A 23112-nucleotide genomic window follows, 5' to 3' on the forward strand; every position below is an offset into this window, starting at 1 on the left:
GTGTTGCCGTGACAATACACGAGTCGAAATCCTCCTGAGCCCCTCATACGGTCACGCAGAGGAAAGAGACGCGATAGAGAAGTGTCGGGGGGGGGGGGAGGGGGAGAGAGAGAAATGAGAAGAGACGGAGGGAAAGGGTTTAGATTTTTATTTAAATCTCTGACACGAGTGTATTAGAGAGCGGAGAAGAGGGAGATAGGAGCGATGGGAGTGTTGAGTATTTTCGGAAGAGATTAGGTTTTAAGCCTTCCACAGAGGATTGTCTCCATTTCTGAGAAGTTTACTTAATAAAATAAAAAGGTTACATCAGGACGGTCGAGGGAGGGAACACCAGCACGTGAACACTGATCTAAGTGGATTTTCATACCCTACGGGATAGGCAGCAGCCCCCTCCTCCTGCCCCGGAGCATCCACATGGATCAGGGTGAAGTTCTTGACAATCTCCTGCATCTCTTCGAACTTGAACAGAGGGGAGAAGCAGCTCTTACCTGCCATGGAGAGAGAGCGAGAGAGAGAGAGAAAGAGAGAGAGAGACAGGAGGTGAAGAAAAAGTCATGAAGACGTGAAGAGCGACTAAAAGAAAGAGAGAGAGAGAAAGTTACTTACTGTCCAGACCCACGTCGTGGAAGGTGAGGATAGCAGGCCTGCGGGTGGTCCGTGTGCCATGCAGGGTCACATGCAGGACACCGTGAGGGGTCTCGATACTGTGCTCCTGGAGAGAGCGTAAGGAAACCCCAACAAATTGAATATGCAATATTGACATTCCTTCAATGATGTCTAATTTATTTAACAGCTTTAACCTCGCCATTGTTTTTTATTTTGCATTTTTGGATGGACCGCATCACAGCTGGACAAGACCTAAAACATGGAATTCTGTCCGTCATAGATCACATTACCCATAGGGAGCCATCGAACTGGGCCAAGAATTCCTTTCTGGTGCACAAATCAATGATGACAGTCTAACTAGAAACTTGATATGTGAGTATGTAGTTGGAGTTGTTACAGACCCGTGTCTACAACCCGATTCTTAGCTGAACTTGTATGCAGATTTTTGATGATTTTTGACAAAGTAAAGCCCGGTCGTTGTCAGATTTTTAGCCCATGCAATCCGTCTCTTTTGTTCTCCACACAGATCGTTTTCCTGTTTTTTCGATCAATGCCTGCTAAAACCCTATTAGAACATTCTACTCAGACATTTAAAACCTTCCCGATACCCAAACTCTTGTCCCTTTCCTTGAGAGTTTGTATCGAGAATCTGATAAAGAGTTGCGCAAAAACAGTCCTCAACTACAAGGATTATACAGCGAATACACACAATACAACTCACTATTTGAAAACAGTTCTGACACAATTTATTACTTCACACAAACAAGTATTGTTCATGTTAATCTGAACTCTTCAGTCAACGTTCAATCCCCAAATCTTAAACCTTCAACTAAAAACTAAAAGTCTTACCTGCCCTTGGTCCAGCAGTATCCTGGCAGCGGCCTCAGCATCCTGTGAGAAATGAAGAAGAGTTCATTAAGGGAGGCAAATATGAGAGACACCAATTCAACTTGAATTTATTCATTCAACGGGGACGATGCAAGTTAACGAAGTTTCAAAACAAAGAATGAAACTGATGAGCAACACACAACTGAAAAAAAAAAAACGCTATTGGTAATTTCCACTTCTTGGTCCCTCGTTGGGCCATTGGGTAAAAAAATGTGTAAAATATGCAACTTTCGGTCCCATAGAACTACACTGTGGTCATTATTTCTTAATTCAAAATGTGTTCTATATGGCCTCATGGAACTGTAAAATAAATATATATACAGCAAATATCCCAAACTCTAGTATAATCCACTTTCTCACATAACTAAACCTAGACTCATCAGATTTTTAGTATATTTACGTTGAAAAAAAAAGACACCACCTGTCTAGTAGATTTTCAGCCAATGGGCTAACAGTGTTTGCACATTGTTTATGTTACTTTCATACAATCAACTAATTTCTATATCATGTCTGAATCTTTGAAATCCAAAGGATGGAAATACTCTCACTAGTTTCCCAACGACTGAAACAAAAACTATCTGAAGGGGAACATGAGGATAAAAAACAATCTTTAATGGTCTTCATCATGTGCATATATAACATGTAGAGCATGTTAGAGAGGAATTACATATATAGTCTTTCATGCTCCTAATATGATAATTTCAGCCTCCTCTCCTAATTAAAACCCACTCAGGCTCCACGTGGAGCTTCACACTCCTCATACAGCAGCAGAGGAGATGCTCTTCAGGGGAGCAGGTGTTGGTGGGCTTCTGACGATTAGATGGAGGAAGTCAGTCAGTGGGAGGTTTTTTAAAACGAGATGCTCAATTGCGACCTTTTGATCCATTTTACCCTCGCTAATGAATTACTAACATCACACGCTCTTAGGAGAAATTAGCAGGAGTGGGAAGTTGAAATGGAGGGAGAAATTAGCAGGAGTGGGAAGTTGAAATGGAGGCGGGGCGTGTGCTTAAAGGCCTGGGGGGGGGTACAATCCATAAATACAATACAAAGAAGTCTACACTAAAGCTCAGCGTGTGTTCAGAGTCAGAGGGAAGCTGTACGTGGGTGGAGGCAGGAGATCAAGATGACAGACGGCGGTCCTGATACCATCTAGAAAATCAGTTTTTTCATAGATCTGCCCATTCAAATCCATAATAATTGATGAAATAGCTCCTGGGGGTTATCACAGTGATATAATAACTAACATTATCTTTTGCTGTCCACAAATTAATCCTCTACATGTTCACTGACTGACAAGCATACAATTGTGTATATTTTTATCCCCTGTAGCTGTTTTTTTTTTTTTTTTTTTTTAATTTAAGTGTTGTAGTTCCCAGTTTGTCCAGCAGGTGTCAGCAGTGAGAAACAGACAGCTCTGCTCTGCGGCGCTGCGTCTGCTCGGCAACATCGGCAGAGCAGAGGAGCCGCTCGTGTTCCCTCTGGGGGCTTTGACGTCAACGCTGCACATCCAACACACACACACACACACACACACACACACACTGTCCACATACATAAGCACACACACACACACACACACACACACACACAGTCGTGAACACGTGTTGGCAACACATGTTGTCATATGTAGACATGCACACTCACATTCATGCACAAAGCAAGGACACAAATGGTAACAGACACAAACCAGCCCTTGTTTTCTCTGCCTCCTGGGACACACACACACACACACACACACACACACACACACACACACACACACACACACACACACACACACACACACACACACTCTTTCTCTGTGGTTTCAGATTAAGCCCATTGCACATGCAAACTAACTAATGCACTTATGTGTGCTTATGGTCTCTTTCTCAATTCCTGGATAACACTTACGTCAGCCCGGCTGTGCACCTTTTTTTTTAATGCAGTCTGCAGTGAGTGTATGTATGTACAATATGTACATTTTGCATGTGTGTGTGTGTGTGTGTGTGTGTGTGTGTGTGTGTGTGTGTGTGTGTGTGTGTGTGTGTGTGTGTGTGCATTGCATCATCTCTGACCTTTGCTTCAGCCTGACCCGTGAGTAAAGGCTTCTCCTCCGTGATGGCGATCTCTTGCATTTCTGTCGTCATGGCGTCGCGTCCTGCACGGGTGAAAAAGAGAGCACAGCATGAAAATGGGTTTTTTCTTCTATTCTGTGTTTGCCGCAGTGTAGCGTTAAACACGTCATTTGAACTGTCATCGTTAAACATTCGGCCCTGTGAAGAGGGAACAGGTGTGTAAACACACACACACACACAAAAAAAGGCCGTCACACATGTGGGCACAAGCACGCACACACACAGCCAGCGATTAAATACAGTATGGCGCTGTTTTCCTCTGGGATTAACACGGATGTTAATTAGTACTTAGTGCCAGCTGAAATGAGCAGAAAAGGATTGTGGTATGGAAGAAAAAAGCAGCAACACGAGACGGACTTGACGTATTGTTGGAAACACACACGAGGCGTATAAAAACACACAAGACGGTGAGACGGCTTCAGGGTTACATTACAAAGAGTTAGTTAGTTATGACAAAGGAAAGGAAGTGGAATAGATGGATGAAGGCAGGTGGGACGACATGGAGAAAAGAGGAATAAAAGCGAAGGTGTAAGAAACAGAAAGTTGGGACACAGTTGTGCATAATGAGAAACCAGAGGGGAGGACGACCGTGACAAATAAGAGGCTGATAAGGATGAAGAAAAGAGTTTTATCTGAGGGCGGTTAGTCGAGCGTGCGACGCCGTTTTACAGCTAACAGCGCGTGTTAGTGTGACTTTACAGAGAGCAGGTGGAAGTTACCTGCCACGCCCACGGGTACCAGAAAGGTCATAGGTCGATTAAAGATAAGTTAATTTAATTTAGCCTTCACTGATCCCTGCAAACGACGGACTAAAGGGACCCGTATCCAGACAGATTGCCTTTTGCTGCAAGTGTATGCAAACAAATGAGATTCTATCTTTTTCAGTTGCCAGTCCTCCCTGAAAACAAATCACATTATGCAACTTGACGACTTCAGGCAGCCATTTCTGTTATATCAGACAAATAAAGCAGCAAACAGCTCATTCCTGCCATTGTGCATACTCTTCCCCTGCTTCTTTAAATTTTCATTCTGTCCTATTTTCTAAATGCTTTATGTTTATTGCTTTGCGCGAAAAAAATGACAAATCCAGCCAGATCTTGCATCCTGTTATTGTTTTAAATCTCTCCAGCTGAGGAGCTCGGTTTGTTATACGTCAACAATTTTATGTTGTGCTTCTGAATTGCTTCAAGCTGAAAGGGCGTATTAACGGTAAGTGAGCAAGCACAGGTTGTGATTGTGTCCAGTTGACAGCGCTACATCCCCTCTGACATTTCAAGATGAAATATGGGACCTTTTTTTATGAGTGTGTGTGTGTGTGTGTGTGTGCGTGTGTGTGTGTGTGTGTGTGAGAGCGTGTGCACAATTCATGCCCTTTATAAACCCGTGGCTGTATTCCATCTGCAGATTTGGGGTCACATCAGAAGGGGGGCGAGGCATGTTGGCTTTGTGTGTGTGTGTGTGTGTGTGTGTGTGTGTGTGTGTGTGTGAGAGAGAGAGAATGTGAGTGTGTTTGTGTCTGTGACTGTGTGAGCTCATCAGAAAAATGAACGGCTGCCCCAGGGGACCCGTGTCTTAGTGGGTCTCAAACGGAAATGATTCATCACCAAAGCAACCTCCAGACCCACCAACACACATATACGTGTACACACACACACACACACACACACACACACACACACACACACACACACACACACACACACACACACACACACACACACACACACACACACACTCATCACTACAATTGTTTGCCATCCATCTCTCCTGCCCTCCTTTTACATAAATCTATTTATTGGTACTCTATGTCGAGGTAAGCGTCCACTTTCAGTGATTTATTTCCCAGCATGCAAAAGCTGCTGTAGCCTCTGTCACAGTCTCGATCACAAACGTGTGAAATGTTGCAGCTTGGTCAGTTAAATAAATATTAATAAATATATATACCATTCACTTAGACTTTCCAAATGAAGCAGTGAAATGAATTATAGAAACAGGCAACATTAGCCAGATTTTCAAAAAAACATATTTCCACTTTTATGACTTTCAGAAAGACAGAAAAGTTTAAAAATTCAATCAGCTTGACACAAATTGAATTCAAATCCACATCACTATATTTTTTCACATCAACTGATCCATGGGGTAGAACTTCCCGGCAGCTCAGGCAGTCGCTGAAGTCCTCACATACTCCGAATGCCATCCATCTATAAACACTCGCTGTGATATGAGCGAGTTCATACAGATATTCATGTCTGCATACCAAGCTGTGCCTCCTCACTGCCTGCTTTTTTAATCCTTTAAACTCCCCTTTCTTGAACTTCCAGCGGCAACTCATTGGCTCTTTTCAACACCATGTTTATTGAACAATATCTGGAAAAAAAGAAGTGTAAATTGCCCATCACAATTCTTGAAAAGGTCGAGATGACGGCCTAATAAGTGAATTCCCATTAATAGTTTATTCATTTAAAAATGAACTAAATACAGATGGATCTTATTTAGGGAAAAAAAGAATCTTAAATTGACAAAATAGTTAAGCCATTGATAAAGAAAAACAAATATCAGATTAGTTATATGAGAAGATAATCTTTAGCTGCAGTCCAGTATTTACATAAGCCTCTGGAGTATATCAGAATCTTCCACGACGATAATACTGACAATCCTGACCACACATGACAACAAAAAAACAAAAAACAAATCCGAAACCATTTGAGTGATTGTGTGCTCTTCCTTACTGCCCCTCCCCCCCGCCCCGTCTCCTCCGTGACCGACGGGCTTATCCTGCCTGTTTCTGGACTGTGGCTTTGCCAAGGACTTTGGTGGCTCCACCGCAGTTAACATGCCTCTAGCATCTCGTACATACACAAATACACCAGCGCAAATGACGCAGCAAAGCACACACGAGCACTTCCACTGGATACCCAGATAGACACGATTGCGTATGAACTGACATGCGTTTCAACTTAATACTGGACTTAATTAAATCAGCGGCGCATGAAATGACTGACAGAGGAGATTAAGTGTTTGTGGGTTAAATGCAAATAAGCTGAAACCAATCTATGTGAAAGTAGCTGCCATTTGCTTAGGCACACTACAGCACAAGCATTCTGAATGTCTCAAAGATTGCGAGGTTAAACATGTTTTGGCAGATGTTTTTAAAAAATTGTGATAAATTAGGAATCAAACATGAAGATGGAGGAGTTTTATCAACAAATTACAAATTATTTAGTTTAGGATTGTAGGCTCGGGTTTGCCATTGAAAATATAGTTCTTAGAATATCACTCTGAAATATCCTGACTGAAGCAGGCCAGATGATTAAAGCTACAACAAGCAATGAGAAGCGAAGCGTGGGTAAGGCCAGCCGCAATGAAAACAAAAGCCTTCTCAGATTTGTGCCGCCTGAGTTTGAAATAGTCCACAAAGGTGAGAATGACCCAACACAGCATGCTGCTGCAGTATTAGCAACAGGGGTTACAGGGTGTCCCCAACTGAGAGTGGTAGACAAGTTACACAGTGACAGAGTGAGAAAATTCTGGGCATGGTTGCATCCCATTCTCCCGCCGTGAGAAGCATGTGTGGACTGCCAGGTCAGGAGAATATCCCGAGCAGTCCTTCTGAAATTATCTAGATATTTTCAGGAGTGTATTTGTGAAAACGGCTTTACTGTATAGAAGTCAAAGTGCTCACTATGTTTCCTGTCGCTATTTCTATACTGCTAACACAATTTTATACCTTCTTATAGCATCAAATAACTAATTAAAAAGAAACTTTACAGAAAAAAATACAATGAAACAAAATGGCGTCATCATAACTACAACGACGATGATCAAAATGTATTTGATGTGTATTTTGATTTTTTATAGTTTGACCCATATTAACATACAGAGGGTGGGGTCTGTGGGGTCCCTATACTGCAGCCACTCAGCAGGGGCAGCTCTAAATCTTTGGCTTCACTCGAGGCGTGGTATTCCTATGTCCATTCTTTATATAGTCTATGTCAACATGATAACATTAGGGTTTTTGTTTTCCAATTTTGACATGAAAGATCATCAATCAAGCTCAGATCCATTAATAGCACATCCAAAGCTGGGAGGACTTCAGTATCTTTTTTAAAGACCCCTCAGCACACTCAGCCAACTGTTTGCCCAAGAGTAGCTTTAAACCTGACCCCTCTGGCTGACCATGATCCCTCTCTTTAAATACAGGGGGGCCTGCCCCTCCCCCACTACATTTGTAGGTTGGGCATGTCCTGACATGACTGCAGAGTCAATTTGTATAAATGTGTCTCTGTGTTTATTAATAGGTATCTGGTGTTTCTCCATGTGAGTGTTTGTAAGGGCAAGTTCTGCTGAAGCGTAAATAAGTCTCTGTAGTGTCTTTGTGTGCCAAATGCCACCAAGAATCTGCACAGTCTTTTTTTTGGTTCTCAACTAATTCAGCTTCAAACTGTTGATTTTCTGCTGGTTAATCAACCAAGAGATCTACTTAGTTAATGCACTAGGATAGAACATTTACCCCCAATTTCCACCTACTCTGTAAGCTCTGCACTCGCTGTCAGTCTAGTCAATGGTTGTGTTTTTACAGCGAGCACCGCGGTCCGTCTCTGGAGCGTGCCAGCAGCGATATATCTTATACTATATTGGACGGAGGACACTGCAGGCCCGCGCCAACCTGGACAGACTAGAACGAGGAAGGAAGTCAGACGAGGAAATGCACAGAGCGTCCGGTCAATTTCAAAATAAAAGACAATATACGAACTCACGATTGTATTTTCCATCAGTTCATCGACATTACATCAAAACGAACAACAAAGCAACCTCAGAAAGACAAAGCAACATGTCAGTTGCTCGTTTTTCACCTAAATTCTCACGTGATCTTGGCTGCGCTCTCCTGCGCTCACGTTCCAAAAACGGATCCAGTGGGGCCGTTCGACGGAGCAAAACCGTGGCGCTGACGGACCACAGGGTGCACGGATTATGTGGAAATTAGGGGTTAAAACAACATTATGACCAGTTCCGAACTGCAGAGAAAACTGACTTTGCTGATGAAATGAGTCAATTTGGAAGACCAAATAAAAGCCAAAGGTCAATGAACATTAGCAGCCTCACTTCCTGCTGCTAAAGCCTAAAAGCAGACAAGGTGGTCTAAAATACAGTCACATGACTACATCATGCATTCAGCATTGATACAGGTCTCACATAGCTCAACTATTTTTATTTAATCTCCCCCAACACACCCTCTCTCTCCACCACATAGCACAGTTTTCCTGATGCTGTAACGTTTGAAATCGGCCTAACTCCCTCCATCATCCATCTTTTTTTTCTTCATCTCTGCCTCTTCCTGTCTCTGAGTCAGTGTGTTTCGAAGCGTGTAATAACAGTTAAACCGCACAGTGGGCACCGTCTGTCACCATTGGAAAGAGAAACAGGGAGATGGAGAGAGGAAAAAAAAGACAGATTTGCACGAGGAGCAGGAAGGGTAGGGAGGAGATCGTGTCCCTCGCTGTGGAAAAGGGGGGAAAGTACGCCTTTGCTTCTTGTTGGCCATTTTTCTACATCCACATTTCAGCTGTCGGACAACAGTTGCTCGGTTCATCTGTTGCACAAAGCAGGCTCCTTGTCTCAGATATCAGTCTGCTTTAAATACTTGCCCCAGCTGTATTAATCCAAGCTCGTTCCATTCGCATTCATAATCATGCAAAGCAATGGCATTTCATTTTGTCCACTGTTAGCAGGCCATCTCATTCCAGCCTGTCACAATCTGTTTTCGTCAATCCATCCTGTCATTCCTCCCTCCCCCCCCCCCCCCTCTTTTCTCTCTCCATCCTCCCGACTCCTGCTCTGTCACGCTGACTCCCTCTCTTCATCCTTTGATGCAATGTCACCACACAGTAAACTCAGGATTCAGGCTGCCAGTCGCCGCTGTGAACCCTCCAGATTTATTTTTTTAGGCTGCATAAAGGCTGGCCATGTTTCACTAGAAAAGCCAGCAGAGGATTGGCTGTCACTGGGATGATAATGACGTGCAAATGTTTGGCTCAGGCCAATGTCTTTTTGGGCAGATGAACATAGAAAGTTGAGGTTGAGGTTATTTGATGAAGTTGACTTTTTTTTAAAGGAGTCATTCTATCACTTGATCCAAAGGCAACTGGACTGGTTGAAGATCTTGAAGACAAGTCACCTGTCCTCCCAAAGGCTTCTTCAGTTCTAAAATTATCTGCTGGACGGAGCTAGAAATGTACGCCTCTGTGGCTCATTAACATGCCAATGGTGAAGGATGACTCACTTCCGAGTTGTTCGCTGAGACGTAAACCTAGTTTTCATCTTCAACCAGTCCAGTTGCCTTTGGATCAAGCTTCGTTTAAACAATTAGCTGGAGCACAGCATCTAGAAATGACTCAAGAGGGTACCTAAAGCTTCATATTTTGATATGTGGGGCCACTGACCAAGCTGTTTTTTAGCCTTAAGAGTGAGTATAGAAATGGAATGAATAAATTAGTTAGATACTTCACTCCAGGATGAGCTCTCTTCTGGAATAAAAGCTCTCCGACTTCAAATGCACTTTTGTATATTTCTTTAATCATCCACTACATTGTTGTGCTCCGAGATGATGTAACGAGCTGCTGTCAAACAGGAAAACATTCTCTCCCTCTTGTCTCCATCTGCCCTCTTCCTCTTTATATTTAATCTCTTTCTCACAGCTCTGCACTTTTTCCCCGTCTCTCTCCATCCATCTTTTGCCAAGCGTCTGGCTTTCCATTTTGCGTCTCTCTCTCTATTTCTGCCAGTCTCACTGCAGGTCTTTGTCTCATTTTCTGTCTCCCTGTATCTGTCTCCAGCTCTCTTTTTCTTCACCCAATAGAAAAGGGTAAAGGAATGAAACGGGTAAACAGTACAGCTGGCAGACTCTCTCTTTAATTTGCTCTCTCTCTCTCTCTCTGCTGCCACCAGTGTTTGCAGCTCGGAACAATAACATGTGCCCAGACACTGAGATACACACCCAGACACGTAAACAGTGTGCTAAAGTAGGGCACTGAGCACTATGGTCACCTATATTGAGTATGTCGGCTGAAGGCTAAAATGTTGAAAGGTTAAACCTGTGGCATTCAGGGGAACAGATGTTTGAATATGTGAGGCAGTTGATATTGTGGGTGTTTATTGCTGCACAACTAGAGGGCAGAGAGCAAAGGAGGACCTGATACCACTAGTCCATGACATCATTTTCAGAAGGACTCTTGTGAGCTCTGGTTCATGCAAACCTATATTAGGGTCGACAATCAGACCTTGACAAATTCTCATTTCAAGTGAACATGAATTCAAAAAACTCCAAAACTCTCTTTTTTGCATTTTAAACACCATTTGTGTGTATCTGAATTGCTGCAGAACAAGAACCACAAACATATAAACACTATAAAAAAAATGTAGCGTAAAATCAACCAATCGGTCAGGAGGATATATTGGTTATTAGCTTGATTCAGAAATCATGGTTACATATGCCATCCAGTGATAAACGAGATATTGTAGTACCAAAATACAAAGTTCAGGGGTGCATGTGACGTTGTGGTTGGTGCATGCACCCCATGTATGGAGGCTATGGTCCTTCAAGCGGGCGGCACAGGTTCGATTCACACCTGTGGCTCCTTTCCCGCATGTCATTCCCTACTCTCTCTCTCCCTGATTTCCGACTCTATCCACTGTCCTATCGCTCCATTAATGGCACAAAAAAGCCCCAAAATACATCTTAAAGAAGACAAAATACAAAGGTGCCAACATTACATTGATTGTTAAGCAGAGACTTAGTATATCTCTAGAATGTAAGAATGAAGATGTTGATACTTGTGTTGAAATAAACATTGGGGTCAAAAGGTAATAGTTTCAGTACCCAGCCCAGCTAACCTTTCGCGCTCTTCTTTTAAAAGGTCTAGAAACTTAAACGCTTTGAACAAAATAAAAATCTTACAATATTGTAAAATGTATGTAAAATATTACATTTTTCATTTCAAAACTAAACTCATTGGAGATTCATGGTTTTGCATTCACCATAGTGCACACCTGCGAGCATGCAATGGCCTTTGCCACACACATTTATCACCCTGCTGACACACAAACGAACATACATTGAAACTGTAGGGAGACCCAGGTGTTAAGGGCACAAACACTCAGGACTGAATCTGTTCTGTGTCATGAAGTGAATCATGTTAAGTCTGCAGAGCACCGCCGCTGTCACACCTGGGTACCACTGTGTCAGTTTTATATGCACCACACGGTGATGTGCAGCTCTGCCTGAGGCCTGTCTGCTGAGGGTGAAATTTCCTTTTTTTTTACAATTCAGTACAATGATATATGGAGGCTATACACATGGAAATGAAAAGATGTGACAGAAAGTATGGCTGTTCATTTCATGCTTTATAAATCACGACTCCCCCTTGTGCTCACTTTCAGATGGAAATTCTAAGAGTTATGTTCCCTTATAGGTCACAGGAAGAACATCATGTCAAGCTTTAGTGCCAAGATTCAAGTTGAACGTGTCTGTTTGATAATGTAGCCAGTTATTTATTGCTATGGTGGAAAAGATTTGTTTAACATTTTAGGAAATACCAGATTTTTCAATGTTAGTCATATCTTTCCAATATATATCTCTAAAGCTAGCCTTGTAATACATAATTTGTCATAACTTATCCCATCAATACAAAGAACAAAATTATCAACGACTTAGCTGTAACATTTATTGGGTGTAATGTTTAGATACATTCACAAGAAACAAACCTCACAAAAAATAAGCTTTTTTTTAAACTACATTATAATACACAAAGTAAAGTACTGTGCATTTCTAAGCATATCCACTCCCTAGCAAACACTTTGAACATCAGGTTTTGGGTTCAGTTGCTCAGTCTGCTGGATGAATCACACTCCAAGAGCATAAAAAAAGAGAGAGAGAAAGATGAGCGACAAATATCTGTAGAGAGAGAGAGGAAGCTCAACAGCAGCCAGCATGGAGACCCAGAGCGGGGGGGCCAAAGCTCCCCTTGTCTCCTCTTTGAGCCAAGCCTCATTTCACTCTAGCCCTCTTTAAATCTCCCGTGCAGATTCCCACGGCGTTGGATGGGCATACGTGGATCACCTCAGCTCTCCAAAGACCCTCAAACAAACGAAAGAGCAGCTTAGAAAAAGCCTGTTTTCCCTCTTTCTCTCAGCGGATCGCTTTGTCCTCTTGTCCTCTCAAATCCTCTATCGTCCATCACTCAGCAGAACAGCTCAGTTCTTCTATCCATTTACCGGACCGCCTTTTATTCCCTCTATCATGATCTCACCTCCACTCAGACATCCAGTCTCTCTGCCCGATTGAAAGTGAAAGTACTCATCAAACCAACTGTTATTCAAGTGGTCATATCAGATGATACTGTAAATAAATACTTTGGCTTATTGAATGAGTACTTACTTGTTCAGAATAGTGTCACTTCTTAACTCTTGGGTGCCCTCATAGGTCTAAGTTTGATTGGTTCAAAATAAGTAGGGATGTGTACAACTAGCTGAAACCAATTACTAAACAATTAAACTATATCAACCTCGCTAGACGGCACCAGAATGACTTGTCGGCTAAACTAATAATTCATATTTTTATATGTTGGCCCTCGTGCCAGTCAAATGTTGGACTCAAACCTTAAGACTGCCTGACAGAAGTGCATGTTACAGTTAGTTCCATCTTGTGTCATGTCTACCCGTGAAAGTTGGTGCAGTCTGAAGTGAAAAGAAAACTTTAGGAGCAGTATATCATGATGAATGAAGTGTGCGGTCACATAGCTCTAAGATTCACAGGACGTCCATCCATCAGTTGTTATTCATGCTCAATCACCAAATCCAAAAACATTGGGAACACCAGTTTTATTTTGTTTCTTATTTACAGAGACCCAACATTAATCAACCATGAGCGTGGAACTTGGAGGCATTAGCAAAGTAACAGCGGCAAGGAAAAACTTCCTTTCAGCTGGCAGCAACCCAGAGCAGATCCAGACTCATGTTGAACGGCCATCTGCTGCATCTCATAAGAAAACATGAAAAAAGCTTAAAGTCAAAATAACAAGTCAAATGGGGTTTGTAATTTCCTGTTGTTTTACAAAGGACTGGTATTCATTTCCTACATCATTGTATGGTGAACTTGCAGTACTGACATGCAGAGAGCAAATGTTCTGTTTGATAACACAACAGTTTGTGTTTCTGTTTTTCTGACAGCTCCTGGATTATCTATGAAATTCAAATTCTCTCTCCTTCTGCAACGTCCACCCCCTGAATGTATAACAACGTCCGACAAATAAGCCTTTAGTTAGCCAGATCAACAGCAAGGGAGAATGCATCACAGTGTGAAGCGTGAAGTGAAACCAGGAGCCCTAATTAGCTTGACTAATTATGTAAATACATTAAAGACAGCAGCTCATTGTCCTTTGTTCACGTCAGATCTGTGAGTGTCTGTGACGTGCAGAGAATAAGAGACTCAGACAGCTCAATCGATTGTTTCGATTTAGGTCACAAGCCAATAGGCGGCGAGCGCATGATCCCAGTGTGCTTCCCCTCCCCATACACAAAACACAAATTGACCTTCAAGCTAAGGGTACATTCAAATTGTCTGGAGCCATTTGCAAAGAGGTGAAAGTGACAATTGGCTTATTGATGGTGAGCTCATTGTTGCTGCAGCCAAACATAAAAGAGATTTTTCTAAAGGCAGCTACTTCAAAAACACACGGTTTTAAAAATACATCAGTACCTGCATGTGAATGTTATCCCCAGTGGGTTTCTATAAGCATATTAAGAGCCTCAACATACACTTAGCAAACATTACCAGGACTGTTTAAAACGCTTTGTTTTTTTAACCTATGAAAGGGTTCAGCCAGTGAGCATTTTATTTAAATAACTGTATTCAAAATTTGAAAAATAAATGCTGAACTTTTTGTCCAACTGAGCCTCCAAAACTGAAACGGTGATACATTTAGAATAGGACAAAATGGATAACCAAACATCTACAGCTGCAAGGAGTGAGAATGCCTTGTTCCACAGATCCAGCTGTTCGTTTTGGATTGACCATTTTGAGGTTTCCAATATCACTAACGACTATCCCAACTAACCGTAGACAATAGTGTGGTGCTAGCAGAAAGTTAATAAAATGCCAACCATCTATGTTCGTTCATCCATAAAGGTGTATATTATTTATACCATTGGAATTAGAGAGGCAATTAGTATAGAATGGTATCAGGATGAACTGGGAAGAAAATAAAGGTATTATAACATCTCCAGTGAAGTCTGGTCTCTGAGCAGGAGCCAAGTTCTTCACCACCAAAATGGGAAAAAAACATTTATTTATGGGTCCGGGTCACTTGCACAAGGCTCTGTCATATTTAAACAGAAAAGTACTTCATTCAAACTGCTGCCTCAGTTCAAAGAGCACCCTTGTCTGACTGATCCTTGTAAAGTTACAGCATTAAAATGTTCCTTAATGGGAACAATCAAGCCAAGTCACCAAAATACTATTTATCTAATGTGCATGTTTAATGCCACTTATATTGCACTGCACGTTATAATAGTCATGTTTTTTAAATGCTCTCTCGCCTTTTGGAGTAATGTGTCCCTAGAGAGTTACCGTAGCTGCCATAAAGCAGTGGTTGTTGTTGCTGTAATCTGGCTCGCTGCGTTGCTGTTATCTGGCTCGCTATGTTGAAAAAAGATAAAGCCGTAGTTGGAGAAGTTACACCTCTGTGTGCCGTTCATTATTGTCTTGCTAAGTATATTCTGTTAGCCAAACGTAGATAGCTCAGATAAACATGTAACGCTAACTAAGTTGAGTACTGAAAGGTTCCTGGAGTAAAAATATCAAAGCGTAGTACTCGAGTACCCGAGTACTCTTACCCATCCCCAGCAGCAAGCTAGCTTTGCCATGTTGCTGTAGACTAGCTTGCTACCCCATGGCTAGCTTTGGTGTAGTGAAGCTTAATTATCTGTAGGCTAACTTGTAGCTTAGCTCGCTACATTTTACAAGTAGCTTGCCAAACACTGCATGCAATATTCACAGAAGCTACCGCCGGTATCTACAGTATGAGTCACGCCGATCCCATAGATCATGTGCTAAATAAAGCACATGAAGATGGCCGCCTGCTGCTGCAGCATCTTCCAGCATCACTCCAGTGCCTCATCCTTATAACATAAGACCTGATGGTTATAAGAGATGTGCCTTCATGGAGCGGTGGACTCAGTTAAAGCAGAACTAATCCATGTTGAACAGCGTCTGTCACTGGCTGGAATATTTCTCGATAATGAAGAGTTCACAGTGTTGGTGGCTGATTATGCGGATGAGTGAAATATGTTTAAATGAATAACAGATTAACAGACACTAAATATCCTCCTCTCTCTGTTACAGTGACTGATTGAGAGCTCGGCGCTGACTGGAATGAAACCACATAGAGTGAATAATTATGAGCTAATATTACAGCAGGCGCCTAATTACTGTGATTGCTGTGTTCACTTAACAGTTATGGAGAGAAATAACGTACACGAGTTAACGACCCTTCTACTGGGAGTTTTTAAAAGGCGCGATTGCGTCAGTTCTGTGTGTGGTAGAAAACGTGGTTGGGTAAAATGGCCATGATCTTCAATCATGTTAATGGAGTCAGATAAAGCTAGCTATCAGTTCCCTCTGGATTCATTGGTGCCATTTGAAAACACAGGTGTTGTGTAACAACAAATGGTGCAGGTCTAGTTCCCCCTGGTGTCTAATGTTGAATTTGAAGTAGTTTCCAATATGCAGATTCAACAACATTTCTCTTGTAGGTTTCATGTTAGAGACGTCATAATTCATTCATAACCTCCACACATACTCAATAAACTATACATGTACCTTTTAAGATCATTTATTCATTTTTGCTTAAGAGTTGTCGAGTACTTGACAATTTGTTCGGCAGAGCCTCAGTCGACTATGCACAATGGTCATTCCATTCCAGCTACATGGGGGTGTTCAATGTCTAATGACGAATGGTGATGTATGGTTTTTGGTAGAAATCACTGTGGATTATTTCTGTCAGAGTTGATTGGTCTGAAGAAGCAGAGCAGGACTTTATGGCACAACTAACGAGGTGCATGAAAAGTGAAAGGCTTGAGGAAGTCAAAACGCTTCAGCAGCACTTTAAAGTATACTTCATTAACAAATTAGACGGACGCATTTCGGCTTGTGTCCTTCATCAGGGTCATCCAGAGTCGATTAGTCTGCCATAAACTGTATTCACATATGCACACCATGCAAATGTCTCTCCAAAATTCCAGGACAGGCTGTCCCTGAAATCTTCATGAGTTGGCTGTTTACATCTGCATCCCAGCAGTGGGAAACTTCCCCTGTCGGATTGGTTACGGTTAGGGTTCTCAGTAGGCAAGACATGACATTGATGACAATGATGACATTTTTAGCCTTCATATGAATGCTACTTGTCATATGTTATCAGCAGTATCAACAAATTAGTGGAGAAGAAAAATTCTGGTGTGCATGAAGCAGCTGATATTAACGTCATCCCCATTTCATGACTTTTACCTGCTGTGTTCACACACCAGCTCACCCGCTGAAAAATTTCAGCCATTTATGTTCATGGTTTAAAGAAACACCACCTGTTGAGAGGACACTCCAACCCAGCCGTTGCCCTTCAATAATAGACCTTCCAAAGTCTGATATTTGATTGCTAAATCCGGCCACCTGGACTTTTTAAAAAAAGGTCACACATCTTCAGTACAGCTTTAGTAAATGTCATTTTTTGGACCATCCACTGAACAACTTTCTTTATCTTTTGGCGGTCTAGGCTACAGGTAGCTGTTTTCCTACACTTACATATTTATCATCACTACCCTACAGCCATTCCCCCCCCCCCCCCCCCCCCCCCGTCAAGGCGGCAGCTCTTGTTGCTAGGAGATACATGACCCAACTGCAGACAATCTCCTCCATATATAAAAACACTTCACAAGGATATTGTTCATACCAGCAGGGGTTTGAACGTTACCCCTGCTAGCATGCTTTTCGCTGTTTATTTTCGGCCCCTCCTGTGCCCGCGGATCTATTGACAAACATTCCTGATTATGTAACTGTAGCGCCGTGGAACGCTAAAAACACACACAACACTGAGAGCCGTCGCCCTCTGACAGCAACCAGACTCGAGGCATATTCGGGTCGTTTTGAATCGAAATCAGAGAGTGTGAAATTTTGCACCACGCAGTTCAGCTTTAGAAGAAGAAGAAGGTACATCTACACAATCTACTCCACACATCCCACACCAGAAATATGAATGGAGTTTGGTTGGAGCATTTGTCTATAAATAGGGTGTTGTGAAGGGCTGCTTGGACTTGTGGGAACAGACAGGGCATTGTACGGGCTGCCCTATCTGTGTCTGGCCTCACGCCATCAGGCATAGGACTGAGCAGTGCACCCACAAACACACACACATACTTAAACACACACACACACTGCCCAGCGTATGACTGCTGTAATCTCATACACCTACACAGTATAAAATCCATACGCACTGACCCAGATGCAGAGATTTACACTCTAGTACACCTACACAGATTATTTAAAAAAAAATGAAAAATCCATACTTTTTATACACTGAGTCTAATATGCACCAGACACTACAACTGGCCAAGACATAATGATGACAATTCTGATACAAAAAGAACACACTCACGTGGGCAGAATTTATTTAGAATAGACAAATCTCAAACACCTACACGCTCAGTGCTCTCCTTACTGAACTTAAACTATAAATACAGCCAAGCTCCGAAAAACCTGGGCGAGCGTACACTGCTGCCACACAGAAATAACAGGAGAATAATATTACCGACCAATCTCCGGCCATTTTTAACACAGGAGAGGCATGCTTTTTCGGCATGTTAAAACTTACTAGGAATATCAAAATTCCTTGGAATCGTTAAACAAATTTAACAATTTTAATGGATTACTGTCCATAATGAGATTTAACTTCATTTTCTTCCTCATGAGCTATTAACAAAATTGAGTAAATCCTCTTAATACAGCGATAGATGCAGATCTGACTGAGTGGGGGTGGGGTGGGGTGGGGTGGGGGGGGGGGACATTTCAGCTGTTTGCTGTGCTTTGGTTTCCATCCAAATGAGTAATTTTTAATAGCCTGTGAGCACAAATCTCAATGTTTGTTTTGCATTTGCCATGGTCTCTCCTGTCGTGTTTGCAGGGTTTTTTTTTTTTTTTTTTTTACACAATGAGCTGAATCTACTGTCAACAGAGAAGAATCAATGTTTCTGTGGGCGCCAACAGGCAGAGGTGCAACATTAGACAGTGTTAGTAACAGAAGCTGCACTCAGGTGGGCTGTACAACTGGAGCATGTAAATAAGGGACAGGAAGGGAATTTCCTTCATATACTGTATAAAGTATATTTGATCAAATCAATGCATTTCAAGTTATACCTACAGTTATAATAACCTGCAATATATATCATATGGGATGTGTACTTTATTGGCTAATGAGCTAATAGTTACACTTTACATGCACAACCATTTTTGCAACCTTTTAAAAAAATGTTAACATTTAAAAATGAAGTAGCATGACATTTTTATAACTCACCTTTGGATTATATTGAGACTAAGAGTTATGCATAGTTAGGGGCATGGATGATCTGACAGACTGGTGAGCGCTTGCCAGGAGGCTTGAGATCCGCCTCAACTCCACCTCTCTGCCTGACCTAAAGTTAGTCTGAGATAACATTTCCAACATGGCGACTGCCATTGTCGGGGATTGAAAAGTACACTTTAAAAACCAACGGGTGACATCACTGAGACTACATCCATGTTTTATACAGGCTATGATAATTACCTGTGTTTTGTTACTGTGAGCCAACCTTCTGACATTACATAAAGCCATTTAACCCATTTCATGTTGGTGGATGCAGCTTGACAAACAAACGTAATCCTTGTATGTGCTTTAGAATCATTGAGATTTATGTTTTTTTCCAATTCCAATTTTTCCAACCCATCGTTCTGGATCTTTCCAACACTTGTGATGGTAGCTGCTATAAATGAGCAGCGGTAATCAAACTGAGCAGTGAACAAAACTCTTACTCCAAAGAGGCCAATTACACCCACAGTGGAGAACATCAGCTCAATAACACCACCGCCACTGAAACACCATAAAACCGTCCACTTACTCCAACGATACTTCACATTTAATCAGCGGCTCAGGTCGACGCTGCACCGAGATGCAGTGCCCATGTCACAACACTGACAAGTCCGCATTAACCCAACAGCTGGTGTGCACTTAGAATAGAGATCACTGCAGCGTTGTTAACACGTCAATGTAAGGACAAAGACTTTTTTGAGATGACAACAGCGTTTGATTCCATGTTATTCTGGGACCTGAATCCACGTCTGAAGCTTTACTTCCAATAATAGCTTGTTTACTGGCCTAGTTTTCTGCATATTCACACATTAAGCTACCTCTCGACACTGTCATCAATGTCTTCTACGTTGTACCAGCTAACAGATCTTAATGCCAGGCAGTAAACGTTGATGAAGCACATGACTTGCTATCATTTTACATCTCCATATCCACTTTCTTATCAGCGCTGAATGTCACAATAAACTACAATTTCAACCTCAACACTGCACAAATCTGCCATTCTGACAGCTCAAGCACATCATCTTTCCCTGAAGTCCAACCTGATGGATTAGCAAACACTGCGGGAGTAAATGTTAATATTGGGAGAGTCAACAGGCGAGGTGACAGTCTGAATATGCTTGAGTAAGTTTCCCACTTATACCAATAGTATATCAGTGCATTCGTGCCTTGGCAGATGGAGCAAATGTTGCAATGTATGTATTAGCTTCCTGCATGTAAAGCTGCTTTACAAACAAAAAGAATCTAACGACTATTTCCCTGACTGATAAGTAATATAAACAACAATACCTAGCTAACATTTGCTAATTTCACCTAACCTCTTTTGCTTTCATCAAATAGTCAGACAAGACCACCAAGTGAGGCTATCGCTGCAAAATCTCTGAGATTATACATTTAACAAAGGAAAAGGCACATGGTGTATCTTTTCTCCGACTAATATGTAAGCTACACAGCAATATTTAGCCTACTTATGCTAACGTTAGCCAACTTCTCCCTGACTATACGCTCATGGTTATACCAGAACAAGTGAAGCAGTGCCAGCAGAATCTTATAGGTTAATAAAATAAGCAAACAAAAAAAAAACAGTTTATGAATCTTTTCATTGACTTAAATAACTAGCATATGTTGGCTAATTGTGGCTAACTTTAACGCCTTAAGCTAACATTCAAACAAGACCAAAGTAGGCTGTAGCTGTAAGTCTCTGACATCAGTTAGCAAGAAAAGGAAAAGCAAACAGTTGGTGTCACCTACACACAACAAGCTAACATTTTCTAGTTTTAGCGTAAGTTTCCTGCAATACTTTGATGGTCAAACAAGAGTAAATAAGTCTGTAGAGAGAAACTGTCTGCATAAAATCAATCAGGAATATGTCTTTCTTATACTGTATGTAATATACTTTAATTTGACAGAGGAAAATGGTTAAATCACTTCTTTCCACACTTCATAGACTAGTGTTATTTAGTAGTATACATTGGTTTTTGATGTTAGCATCAGCATCAAAAACATCATCAAATGTTAGCATCAAAAGCTGTTCCCTGTGTTTTAAAACCCTAGCAACCCTTTGGATACATTTGATTCTGCCTGGAGAGCAAAAGGTCAAACTGTCACTGATAATCCAAATGAGCACAAGGGATGTCCAATGATGGTACAACGAGCCCGTAATGAGGCCACATTGGTCAATAGCAACCATGGCAACCAGGTCAATGGTGCAGAGACAATTTAAAATGACTGCGTTGGTTTACAAACAAGGTCATCCCCATCTGCAGTTTAAGCAAGGACAAACTTCCGCTGTAGTCGGAATAAGTGAAACGGAAGTTGTGAATGAAAAACTTTGAATGTTATTTCAAATTTTAAAGATATTTTTGTGTTTTTCGCTTGGTTCAGAGATGTCTGCAAGCTTCAAGCAGATGCCTCAGGAGAGAAATGCTCCCATCCGCCACGGTTTAATGATGTCAACAAGTTGATCTCTCGGATTATTAGTCTGGCCAGAACACAAACACTCGGGGATGTAGCATCAGGCCGAAGGGCGACTGTTCAGTCTGAAGAGTTTATTTTTGGCCCTGCCAGAAAAAAAATCACACGACTCCAGAATAACCCAAAAAGCAACAACAGTACATCAAAGCCCAGATCATTCAAAGTCCCAGCACCCTGATTAAACCTTGACCTTCTGAATGTTTGATGGTTATGACGTTATATAGAAGACCTCATCCAGTGTTTCAACATTGATGGAAACGTTTTGGCTCATTTGCCAAACGTTACAGTTCAAAGCTAAGTGATGGGGAAGTAGCTGATTTAGTGAAATTACACAAAGTTAAATGATAGTTTGTTAAATACTATTTATTCATGTTACATTATAGATTATTTTATTGCTTGGTATTTCAACAGTTTGATTAACTTTATTAATCGCATTAAGGGGAAATTACTTACTTTTTACACTCCGTCCGTTGTTGAACATGCTACACACAAATAGGCTGAAATACACACACATGCATGAATGGGATCCAATAGACATGCACTAATGGAGGGGTGTTAGAGAGAGGGGGGGCTGTCCACAGGAAGAGCTCCTGAGCCGATGCGGGTTCAGTGCCTTGCTCAAGGGGCAGGAAGTGTAGTGAACTGGCACCTCCAGCTACTAGATCAATTTCCAGACTTGGAATTTAAAAATAAAACATAAATATGGTGGGGAGATCTGTATTTGGAATCAAAATGGTGATTAAAAGTCATTCATTTTAGTCTTTATTCCCTTAAAGAATGACCTGAAAAGTGGATTTCAGCACAGGGTTACAAGCGTCCTTGGGGTTTCTTGAAAGGTGCTATATAAATCCAAGCTTTTATTATTATTAGAAGTATAACATTAGCATGTTTTTTCTTCATCAAGTCTTTGGTTTTTTGATATGTTCTCTATACTGAGACCCTCACTAAGGCCACATGCACTCTTCTGGTAAGTCAGTGTGGCACAGGCTCGGCTCTGCAGCTCGACACCGTATCAAGTCAAAATAAAATTAAAAAACGCACAGCAGAACAATGTGTTCTCCAGACCTCCACAAGTACCCCGTGATTTGTAATATCTCATGCTGGAACAGAGTGGAGGGAGAGCCTTTGAAGTCCAGAGGCATGTCCTCCCACCACCATGATAAGCTCAGGGAACATGGAGACAAGAGACAAGAGAAAACATCTACAGCGTTCGAGTGAAAGGAGAACTACGGTGTCAAGTGGAGCAGTTATATCCTGCAGTCAGTGTTCGGATCATTGGTGCGCCCTAACACATAAATATGCACTTAACGATTATAATAAAAAGCCCTAATTTAGAGTGTTTAAGTATTTATTTGGTAATG

At 41.7% G+C, this 23112-nt stretch overlaps 1 protein-coding gene across 2 annotated transcripts in view; it reads right to left on the bottom strand.

Moving 5' to 3' along the window:
• The window catches only part of ndrg2 (NDRG family member 2), a 59865-nt gene that overhangs the window by 33779 nt on the left and 2974 nt on the right, over positions 1-23112 (bottom strand). For both annotated transcript variants that reach the window (XM_065950143.1, XM_020648836.3), the window contains exons 2-5: positions 3555-3637; positions 1456-1497; positions 607-712; positions 368-488 (exon numbers count right to left, since the gene is read on the bottom strand). In XM_065950143.1, coding sequence (XP_065806215.1) covers positions 368-488; positions 607-712; positions 1456-1497; positions 3555-3626 — 341 coding nt within the window. In that variant the 5' untranslated portion in view covers positions 3627-3637. The remainder of the gene's footprint in view (positions 1-367; positions 489-606; positions 713-1455; positions 1498-3554; positions 3638-23112) is intronic.

This window comes from Labrus bergylta, chromosome 22, assembly GCF_963930695.1.
Source record: "Labrus bergylta chromosome 22, fLabBer1.1, whole genome shotgun sequence".
In the NCBI taxonomy this organism is placed as follows: Eukaryota; Metazoa; Chordata; class Actinopteri; order Labriformes; family Labridae; genus Labrus; species Labrus bergylta.